Source organism: Astatotilapia calliptera, chromosome 14, assembly GCF_964374335.1.
Source record: "Astatotilapia calliptera chromosome 14, fAstCal68.1, whole genome shotgun sequence".
Classification (NCBI taxonomy): Eukaryota; Metazoa; Chordata; class Actinopteri; order Cichliformes; family Cichlidae; genus Astatotilapia; species Astatotilapia calliptera.
In genome coordinates this window covers 7,705,268-7,716,963 of record NC_137435.1, presented here as the reverse complement: position 1 = coordinate 7,716,963, position 11,696 = coordinate 7,705,268, and the positions used below count along the sequence as shown (strand labels likewise).

At 39.9% G+C, this 11,696-nt stretch overlaps 1 protein-coding gene across 6 annotated transcripts in view; it reads left to right on the top strand.

Annotated features, from left to right (window-relative positions):
* The window catches only part of tenm4 (teneurin transmembrane protein 4), a 144,111-nt gene that overhangs the window by 87,437 nt on the left and 44,978 nt on the right, over window positions 1-11,696 (top strand). For all 6 annotated transcript variants that reach the window (XM_080289317.1, XM_080289316.1, XM_026192542.2 and 3 more), the window contains 3 exons: window positions 2,054-2,239; window positions 8,867-9,013; window positions 11,352-11,568. In XM_080289317.1, coding sequence (XP_080145443.1) covers window positions 2,054-2,239; window positions 8,867-9,013; window positions 11,352-11,568 — 550 coding nt within the window. The remainder of the gene's footprint in view (window positions 1-2,053; window positions 2,240-8,866; window positions 9,014-11,351; window positions 11,569-11,696) is intronic.

Below are 11,696 nucleotides of genomic sequence, written 5' to 3'. Positions count from 1 at the left end.
TGATGATGAGCTGGCTTTTTATTCTCCTTTATCCTGCTCATTGTAGAGTTTTCTGTGGTCTAATACGACACTAAGCTTGGTGGTAGGGCAGTATAGTTGGCACCGATAACCTTTCAGACATGGCAAAGAAAAAGATGGAAAGCTTTCGATACATTTTTCAAGATTCTTTATCGCCTCTTGCACTATTCTTTTAAGTCAGAAACTCGTTTTCTCGTGTTGCTTTGGGACAGTACAGCCTAGGTGAGCACGGCTGGTATAATGCTGTTAGTAGCCATAAAACAATGCCTGAGGTTTTATGTCCTTTAATATGTGTGTTTTTATGCCATTTTTGCTATTCCTCCACCCAGAGGAAAGTTTGTTTACTCTGTCCTTTAGTGCAAATGGTAACTGCCATCATGGGAATGGGGGTATTTCTCACTGAGGGCTCCTCTGGCCACAGATAATGAGGGTTTGCCTGCAGGCTGTAATTGGATCTTTATCATGTTAAAGGTTTCTACTTTGTTCCAAGTGAACAGTTGTCTCACAGTCAGTTTGAGTCTGTTTTCTCTGACCACTGTGTGTTGTAGTAACTGGTTGAGTTTATGGGAGAGGGGGGGATTGTGTGTGGGGGGTTTTTTTTCCGCATTTTTCTTGATTTTTTAAAAAAAATATTGTGTTCTTGAGCTCAATCACTGTTGTTTACTAATGTTCACTATGCTCATTACTACTTCCTTCTTAACTGTAATATTTTTCAGAGGACGTAGAAGGTGTAGTTTGACAGAAAATATTTTATTCATAAAATGATTTATAAGCTCTAACTATTCCGTGTTTGCATGTGATTTCCGTTTGTTTGTATGTTGGTGTGCATAAGCAGCCTGTCAGGCACTAATACTGCCAGCACACTTTACCTAGAAATCAAAAGTCAGATGGAAAATCAGCATTTGCATACTTTGTGCTGAGCTGTAATTAGCAGAAGAGAGTGATTCTGATAAAAGCTTTTTAAGCTGGTAATGCCATGTTATGGTTTGTGGCTGAAAATACCACTCTGATTTAATTTGTAACAATGGCAAAATAGGCACTGTAAAGGCGGTAATTGACTTATTACAAGATTTTACCTCCAGTTTGGTCCCCTGTGGTCAAATTTGAATTGGCTTGGCTAATAAGCCAGGAATACATGGCTATTGTTCATCGTTGCCCATACTGCTAAGCCCCTTTTATTACAAAGTAGTTAATAAAGAGGTTAACATTTCAATGAGATTCATAAGTAATCTGTCAGCGTTTAATTTCTTTCAGCTTTCAGCTTGTCATACTCTCCCTCGAGTTCATGTGATGAGGGTAATGTCCCAGGCTCTATCACACCCAGTCAGGGAGGTCTTTCAGCTGCCACACAATAGCATCAGCCAGGCTTTACAGCAGCACTGTCTTTCAGTCAGTGTACTTCTTCCTCTCGTGTGCAGCACTTAGAGAAAATGAAGAAGAAAACCCCCCCCACCAAAAACCAGTGTATTCATATCCTCTGCTTTAAATCATTTTGTGGAATCTTGCCTCCTTCCTGTAGACCACAGTAGAACATGTTGCAAAGCTTTGACCGCTTCGTGTACAAGAAGGGACATAACGTTTACAGTTTAATCAAAATGGCAGAAGTGACATTGTTGCCATTTCTACAAAAAGTTTCAGCTGAGCATTTTTTCCTCTTCACGCCTTTTGTAGCACAAAAAGCTAAATTTACAAAAGAGGAGAAGAGGAGAGGAAAAGAATAAGTCTGCTAAGGCTGCCACAATCCTTGTCTTTTCTTGGTAATGGACTTATTAGATTTGTATTGTCAAAAAGGATTGCCCCTTATGAGGTGCAGGAATTTCTTTTCAGCTGCCATCAGACAAGGTAGTGGAGCGTGGCTGCCTTTCCTTGACAATAAATTCTGGATTTGTCTTTTTTTCACCCTTGTCGCCTTGTCCCATCACCGCCTTGTCTTCCCTTTTCCATCCCACTTCCACCTCCCCCCCTCCTTTTCTTTCTTTCTGTCTTCCCCCCGCTCTCTTTTTTTTGTCCCTTTCTATTTCTCTGTCTCCCACAGAGATTTGTGCATCGGACTGTGGTGGTCATGGCATTTGTGTTTCGGGCACCTGCCGCTGTGACGATGGCTGGATGGGCACTGGGTGTGACCAGAGGGCGTGTCACCCACGCTGCAACGAACATGGCACTTGTAAGGACGGCAAATGCGAATGCAGTCCGGGTTGGAACGGAGAACACTGCACTATTGGTAAGATGGGAATAGGTTTTGGGTTTGGTTGGGGCGGGTGGTGTCTCTGTGTTTGGGAGGGGTTTGGGAGGCCAACAAAGGCAAAGACTGACATTCTGCCTGCCTATGTGAAGGGAAGGGTCTAGGTGGAGAAGAGTGGGAAAAGCATGCTTAATTGAATTTGTGCAACTCAGTAAAGCATGAACAGGTTTACTCAAGGATCTGAAGCTTGCCTTCATGCATTTTAATGTGGGAATGTGCTAAGGTGTCCTTTCATTTTACTCATCCTTTTCCTCATCTTTTTCTTTGCTCCCTTTCCGTTTACTATTAATTTCAAATGCTTACATGTGAGTCATTGTGAGTAGGTCAACCACTGCTTTTCGCTGTGTTTATGCTAGCGATTGTTCCCCTCCAAACACTTGCAAAGTAAGGTTTTCAAAACCTTGACTGAATGTCAAGAGCTTTCCTGAAAACCTTGGCTCACATAAGCCAGTAGAAAGTTCAGCCTACTAGAGTCATTATATGCTGTGTATTTTGCAGTGGTTCTATGCTAGGAATAGTTCATGGATTGATCATTTTGGTATAGTTTTTGTATTTTTGGGGGTGAAAAAAGAAAACAGTTTATAATTAAAAAGAGCAGCATGGTCTACACAACACTTTAGATTGAAAATGTGCTTTCAGCATGTTTGCTTTGATGGAGGTGGCACTCCCGCTGTGAGCATTTTGTGAGCATTTTTCTGTCACCGGGAAATGGTGACTGCAGTAATATGCAAACATCAAAGTGCCCCCAAGTTGTTATCATAACTAAGCAGTAGTTGACCTCTGTTTGTGACCTGTCCTCTTTGTTTCACATGCCCTTGTTTGACAGGATGGCATGAAGATAATTTAGTTCTGCTGTTGGATTTCTGAGGTTTGACAGTTTCAGTTTAACTTGAGGTCATTAAGAGAAGTGTTTTAATGCAGTTAGCTTTCTGATATTTCTGATATTTTGTGTCAACGCTGTCAAACCTCTATTAAACATTGGAGAAAATCCACAGGATATGCTATGTGATGTCTGCTTTGCAAGACTGCAACTTTGGCATTCTGTGTTCATGTATGGATGCATCTCTTCTCTTCTCTTCTCTTGATAATATTGGATAAGCTATTTGAATGGATTTATAGAGCTATATAAAAGATGTACCAATCAATTGACCACAGACTGCAATTGGCTGGCAGCCTGGACCGGTGACCAGCCAGTTAGTCTCATATAAGTCTGATTACAAGTGGATCCACTTCATGCATGGATAACACAGCCCGACAGACACGCTAACATGTCATTAGTGTGTGTCTGTGGCCATAAGCAAGTTTTTTTTCTGATTATTGTGGAAGACGCAAAATTCACCAAAACTTTGTAGCAATAAACGTGACACTAGCTAGACTGAAGCCAGCAGACTAAGTAAGAGTCTCAGTATGAGTAGTGAAAATATCTAAGCCGTTAACATGAAAATTATGGAGATGGGTAAAAAACAGAAAAGGGTTGATGCCCTGTTATCTAGTAATAAACTTTCTGAAAAATAAAGTAAGTAATTTAAATCTAAATCTATACATATTAAATACAATTGTATATGCTGTAATATAAACCTGTTGCAACTGCTTTTTGTTTATTAAGGTAAAATATCTCGGGTAGAGGTGGGTGTACTGCAGAAAGCGCACCTCTGTCCAGTAGCACACTTTATTTTCACTTGTTTAACTTAAAGAAAATTCTGTGACTTAACTTCTGTTGGGGGAAATGTAAAGTTTAATTGTTTAATTATTCAAACCTAATTTTACATTGACAAAAACTTAATTTGTGCAAGTATGTGCTGTCAGTTATAGTTTTCAGGAAAAGAAAGTACTATGCGCTAGTATTCTAGCACTTTTTATATTTACTCCATGTTTACTTCAGTGCTGTTGCAGAAACAAATGTCTCAGTGGTATACAGTATGACACATTCATCTAAACGGAACTACCAAACGGAGTATGTGTTAAAATAAGGTCCGCAGCAGTCAGCTTTGTGTTACTAATATAGGAATAGAATTAAACTAAAGCTCTGTCACTGTTTGCTGACAGCTGTTACTGAGCAAGGTGCCAAATGGACAAAGATCTTTTTTTCTCACAGCAGTCTCATGCATATTTTGAACCAGGGCTGCATGAGCCTCGACTCAGTTTGTGAATGTTTTATACACTGGCTTTACATTATTGATGGGGCTTTTATAAGTGCCATATTGAGATCCCCACTGAACAAGAATATTCTTCCATGTCGTCTATTTAGAAGCTAAGGATCTCGATTTGAATCAATTTTCATTATCGAGAGCTCCGCGTTGGCCTCGAGTCTCAAGCTGTGGAGCACAGGAGATCCGATTTGGCCCGTGCGCTGGCAAAGCCTCTGGCGACCTTATCATATATAGAGGTGTTTGAAGATTAAAAGCACCGTTTGTTGAACATCCTGACCTCCTGTGCAATATCGCTTAAGAGATTTAAGGGAAGTAACGTGCGCATCAATCATGTTGCCTTTTAAACACTCCCCTGAGACGTTCTGCCGATCTCAGCAGTTACTAAATAGTGACAGATTTCACTTTTTTATCCTTTTGCTCGCTTCCTCTGACTCTTTCTCACTTTCATTCTCTTTCTCTGTGTTCCACAACTTTCCCTGCCTTTTTTCCATTTCCATCTCTCTCCTCTGTGTTGGTTCGTATTTGTTGTGTTGCTTGTAGTGCGTGCATGTAATGCTTCACGTCAGCATTTTTCGTCTTTTTTAATTACCTTTTGTACTGTAAACTAACACATTGCCTTGCTGTCCTGTCATGGAAGTGGCACTGTTCAGACCTCCCTTATATGTCCTGTCTTTTATCTCCCAAGCTCACTATCTGGATAAGGTAGTGAAAGGTATGGCATTCCTCCTTCCTTCTATTTGGGCCTCCTCCCATTGTAAATCCAGCCAGCATTAACAAATCATATGCACACACCATGCTTTTCCCCTACATTGACATATGCAAACACTATGCACTTCTTGTTCAACTCATTCTTAAGATCCCACATCTCCCATCAACTTTTATTTTACCATATTGTCACACAGTAATCTCCACTTAGCACTTTCGCACCTGGTTAGTGAATTTATGGGGCTTTCTTTATGTGTTGAGTAATTGGTGTGCTTGTATCCTTTCTTTCTCAATTGGGGGATGTTGGGAAAGGGCCTTTATAACCTGTGCCATGCATTATGAATGAGCATGCAGCTGTGAGAGGGGCCTGATAGGTGCTGAGGCCGCATCCTCTCTAATTAAAAGAGTTCATGGTCTGGTTGGTGCTGGGTAAGCAGGGGGTACAGGCTTTGCTGCAGCCCTGCCTTCCTGCCTCCAGCTACCCTTCTTGCTCTCACTGCGTCCTTGGTAATGGACCACCTGGCATAGGATGGTCTGCCAGAGGAGGTCTTCGAACACTTGCAAGCTCACGTTTGGAGCTGTTTCAGGAAGGATTGGGTAGAGCTCAGCAGGGACTCCTCTCTGAAAGGCATGCCAATTAAGTTGAAGTGGTGCCAATTGAAAGTGTATTTTTATTTATCCCTCTAATAAACATTGTGAGCTTTCTAATCATCTGTCTCTACTGGTTTAACCGCAGTTGTTTTGTCCATTTGTTCAGTAATAACACAAGAAATGACCGAAAGTGCCTGCTTTAGTGCACAATCTTGTTTTTATTGGAGTTCTAGATGAGTTTTTGTTTTACTTATAATTGCTGAGAAAACATTTGTCAACATGCCTTATACAGTAGTTATTGGCCGCTCTCCTAAGCAGCTGTTCACAGTTCATCAAATGTCCTCGGCCCATGGACTGCTCTGTAGTGTGGACAAACAGCTCCAATTGAAAAAGCCTGAACCAAACTTATTTACCTGAACCAAACTAGTTATTTAACAGGTTTAAATAATCAAATAAGGATTTGGGTTATCTGGTGAAATGTGTTCCTGATTACTATTTTATATTATGTTTTACTATTGGAAATATAGTTCTGTTTTGGGGTTCTTTTTTCATGGTTACAATAAGACGTGATTGTAGTGCAGAATTTTAGCTTTAATCCAAGAGGTTTAACAGTAGTATTACACTGACCTTTTATAAATTATAGCCATTTGTATACATAGTCCTACATTTTCCGAGCCTCCAGAGTAATTGGAAAATTGATTAACATGCAGTTTCACAACCAGGTGAGCTGCTCATATCATTATTTTACGACAGTTTCAACAAATAAAAAATTTGGAGTTGATTAACATTTTGAACATGTATTCGGTAGCTTCTCGCTGGAATTCTCAAGATTAGGTACAAAGAAATGTTGATGCAAGTGAAGGAAAAAGCCATTGCATTCTTAAAAAATAATAATAATATAATAGTAAGAAATTAACTTGAGCCCTAAAACTTTAGTAATGCGCAAAAGAATAATTTGGTACAATTTGTCCCAGAATGATGGGAAGTTGAAAAGTATACAGTAGTCAAAAGAACTGCTGTTGATCTGAAGAAAACCACACTGTCCAACATGGTTTAGACAATGTTATGGCATGGCTGTGTATGGCGTCCAGTGTAACTGGCCACTAGTGTTTATTGATCAAACTACTGAAAGAAAAGCTGGAATAATTCGAAGTGTACGGGGCTGTATCTCTGCTCAGATTCAGCCAAATGCGACAGAAATGATCGGACGACTTATCACAGTGCAAATGGATAATGACCCAAAGTAAACTGCACAAGCAACTCAAGAGTTTCTCAAAGCCAGGAAATGGGATATTCTTCAGTGCCCAAGTCAGTCATCTGATGTCAGCCCAGTAGAGCATGCTTTTCAGTTACTGAAAACAAAAATAAAGGCAGAGACCCACAAACAAGCAGCCACTGAAGGTGGCTGCAGTAAAGGCCTGGCAGAGCATCTAAAGGAAGCAAGCACTGCATTTGATTACAACTATGTGGTGTAGAATTCACAAAGTCATTGCCTGTCGTGATTTTCACAAAGTATTTAAAACAGTGCTTATTTTTAAAATTACATTACTTTTTTCAATGACTGCATCAAATTGCTAGGAAAACCAGACCTGCTCTCTTCTAAATGAGACATCGGGTCTCAATGGGACCACCTGTATACATTTTTTATCCGGTCTTCCTTCTCTCACCCCACCTGGTCTCGGCAGATGGCCGCCCCTCCCTGAGCCTGGTTCTGCCGGAGGTTTCTTCCTGTTAAAAGGGAGTTTTTCCTTCCCGCTGTTGCCAAGGTGCTTGCTCATTGGGGGTAAAATGAATGTTGGATTTTTCTCTGTTTGTATTATTGTAGGGCTGATAATGGGGGACTATGTAAAAATGACTGCAATTCCTAAACAGTGAATGCAATGCTTTTGTCGTTGTTAAAACCCTTGTGCACTTGAATCACATCTTGATTTATTTAAATTCTAAAAAGCAGCATTAAAGCAAAAGGGGAAGTGTTGCCTATGCCATTAAAAACATTTATATGGGATAAATGTGCATAAGTAAAAGCAGTGTGGGCTGTTCTTTGAATTGTTTATGCTATGACTCATGTCATAGTGTCACCTTTACTCTGTAGCTAACCGAGAGATCTACAACAGTCATCCCCCTAAATGCGTATACTTGTTTCTGTCTCACTACTGATCTTTCTCCCATTCATATGTCCACCAATCACTACACCTGTCTCTTCTTTTCTCAGTATCTCCCTCTTTTGCTCCCATTCTTTCTGTGTGATGTAAAAGCATACAGTAGAGAATGCTGCCCCACTGTCTTTAGTCGATAAAATGGGTCAGTTTAATATTCTTTCTATCAAGGCAGCCTTCCTGCAACACAAACCGCTGTTAAGATGTGTTTTTGATATCCTGTGAATTTACCCTATGCCTCTGTGAGAGGATACAGATCACAAGGTATCAGATAAATGTCGAAGAATGGGCAAGATCATCCTCTAATCTATGCCCTTGTAAAGATATAACCAAAGAAAAACATTGGAATATTGTACCTGTCGTTATGCTCCAGCCAGCTTTTCACTCCCTTGGGGTCGCTTCCCCCGGAACAGTAGTTCTTGCAAAGCCTGCCTCTGCACAAAGCTACTGAGGTAACCTTTATCCATTTTAAACTATACTATGTTATATTCTTTTCTTCTTCTCATAATGACAAAACAAGCATTGTATGTTATTGATAGCTGAAAAGTGTCTTGGGACAGTTTATCAAATAATAAAATGAATTATTTTTTCAATAAGTAAAACACCAAACTCTTGTTTTTTTTCAGCGGACGGAAATACCAGCACAATACACCACTGCTCTCATTAACGAACTGTAGCGGCATAGATATGAGAGTCCAGTCCACTGTAGTAATGAGTGAATATTGATGTAGAAGATCCCGCTTATCTGATTTTACTGCAAAGGGATATTAGAAGCTTCACGGAAGGTATATCAAATTAATCAGCCTCTGCCGAGGGTCATTGTGGCTGCCCTCACCCATTTAAAATCTTATTGTTACCCGATAAATATTAGCTCTCACCTCACATTTTTGTCATTTTTTTCAAATTTGTAGTTTTCTTTTCCCATAAATAGCGTACAGTGTCCGTGTGTTACTGCTATTTGATTTTCATTGCCGACCTTTGTCTTTGTCCATTTTGTTACGCAGAGGGCTGCCCTGGTTTGTGCAATGGAAATGGTAGGTGCACTCTGGGTAACAATGGCTGGTACTGTGTGTGCCAGCTGGGCTGGAGGGGCACTGGCTGTGACACCTCTATGGAAACTGCCTGCAGTGATGTCAAGGACAACGATGGAGGTAAAGTCACAAACAACACACAATGGTGCCTTCTGACACTGGCCAGGCATCAACAGGGACTCTTAACCAGACATGATTTGACTATAAAATTAACCACCCTTGTGCTTGAGAATATCCTGTACGTACATTTATGCTTTCCAGGCTCAGTTGCTCTCTTATACAGGTGAAGTTGAGGAATGGCTTCCAGCCAGGCACCTGGACAACAGGTTTTTATTAAAAAGCAGAGTACCTGGCCCTGAGGTTTTGAACATTCGCCGGCCCCAGGAGGAAGTCTACGCTCTGCCCTCTAACTAGCCCTGAGCAGAGCCAGGCACACACACAGAGCCAGCCAGGAGGCTGCACCACTCTTGAGGCCAAGTGGGAGACGTGACTTCCTTTCTTCCAGACCTCATTCTGGGCTTGAGCTATGCACTAGCATCCCTTATTTATGCAGGGGCTGTTTGTCTTCCGATCACTGTACAGGGACCACACAGCTCTCAATAGTAAAAGGAGGGTGCTTCTGGGGATTTGACTGAATCCTGACAGCAGGGTTTATTTTTATCACCCATCTGGCCAGATAGGCCCCTTAAAGCAAAGGCTAGGGAGTCCAGTGACCCACTTCAGCAAAGAAAAGTGCAATGCACAGCAGCTCTCTTTGTCATGTATTCCTTAAATTACTGACAGAGAGCCATGAGCAATGTTACAAGTTCAAATAAGGAGGATATACACACGCGTACACGTAAGAAACACTGAGTAAAGCAACAGGTCGGAACTGCTCTATTTTTTCTCACTGCTATGGTATATTAAATAAATTATATATTTAATTTTGACTCCTATTCATGTATATAAATTGTCTCTGTTTGTGTAATAATACAACAGGCAAATAAATAATCCTTTCTTGTCTAATTCTATATCAAGTAAAATATAAGGTATGAAGCCCTAAAATTTTAACAAGAAGAATAATATCCATAAAAAAGACAAATATACAGTGCAAAGTTTTGGGCATAAAGAAAACATATACTACACATGATACATTTATTAGACCATTACCCAATTTAAGGTTTTACCACAGCTGCCCTAAATTGACAGTACTGGAAATTTTATTTATTTTATTCATGTTCTTGTAATAGTCAATCTACCAGTAAGCCTAAGTTTGTTAATTAAAATATTTTTAATGTTAAAATATATTTATTGTTGTTATCCACAAATGTTAAAATTTACTATTTTACAAAAGAAACAAAGTAAAACATGTTATTATTATTTTTTGATTAACACAACAAATTAGAGTTGTTACATTTACAGCCTCTTGATTAATTTGTGAGAAAACTCCAGTGTGTCAGCTCAAGTTTGGGTATAAAAACATTAATTCAGTTTGTTACTTCCCTAATTAACAGCAATATATTTTTTTAGTTTTAGCTTATATTTCTGAAATATTAATTTTCTCTTATTTTTTTGGACAAGTGGTCTAATAAATTTGATAAGCTAATAGCAGAAGCACAAAGTAACAGACAAGGTTAAAGATGGAAACACAACACACTCATCCGAGGACACACAGTTGATGAATTTCGGACGCATTTGAAATTCAGCAGTGCCAAAAAGCAGCTGGGCTCCGATAGTTTCTTATGGGAGACTTTGAAACGATCTTTTTAGAACATTTTGTACATTTTATTGCAGTTCTGTATGCTTTCTGACTTTCAAGATGATAATTTGCTCCAAACTATTGTTTTTTTGATGTGGAGCAAACTAATCATAGTACAAAAAAAACTTGAGTTCTGATAACAAAAGCAGCAGGTACTCTTGCTTACTTTCCCTGATTAATGTAAATTTAATACAAGTCTGTTTGTTCGACAAAGGTTTGCAGCCAACAGTGCATGGCAGGTCCTTGCAGGTTTTGGGCTACACTTCTGCAAATGGAGCTGGGAATTTTGTGAGAATAAATGATCTTCTGAGTTCTGAAAAATGCAAACAAATTCTTATCCATCATCCGAGCTGTCCCAGATTTATTCCGCTGCATAACAATACTCTCAAACACAAAGCCCTAAACAACTTGTATCAACTTATCTGCCACCTACATTAAAAATATGTGGGCAAGTGTGACTAGGATAAATTATTATGTTTTAAAGATGCAGTGTAGTGACAGCAAGCACCAATTTGATTTTTTATTTATCTTTACTGTATTTTATATTACGTTAATGGCTATATATATATTTTAAACTTTTATTTCTCAAAGCATTTGTGCTTAACACACCCTAAAACCAACTTTGAGCAGTACTTTATACTTTCTTTTGCCAGGTGTGTGTCTAGGCTGTTGTTTAATGAGTCAGTGTTTGTGTGTTTTTGACTTCTTTGACCTTGTCAGATGGCCTGGTGGACTGCATGGATCCAGACTGCTGTCTGCAGGCAACCTGTCACACTACCTCCCTGTGTGTGGGCTCCCCGGATCCCCTGGACATCATCCAGGAGACACAGATGTCCTCTGCACAGAGCAACCTACAGACTTTCTATGACAGGGTGCGCTTCCTTGTGGGCAGGGACAGCACCCACATAATCCCTGGAGCAAACCCCTTCGATGGCAAGTGAGTGACTTTTGCATTACTCTCACCAGACAGCACCCAGCGCAGCCTTCTCTAACCAATTCTCTTAATAATATAACCAGAACCAGCTACGGTATTGGGTTGAATTCCCTTTTTATTCTGCATCGTCG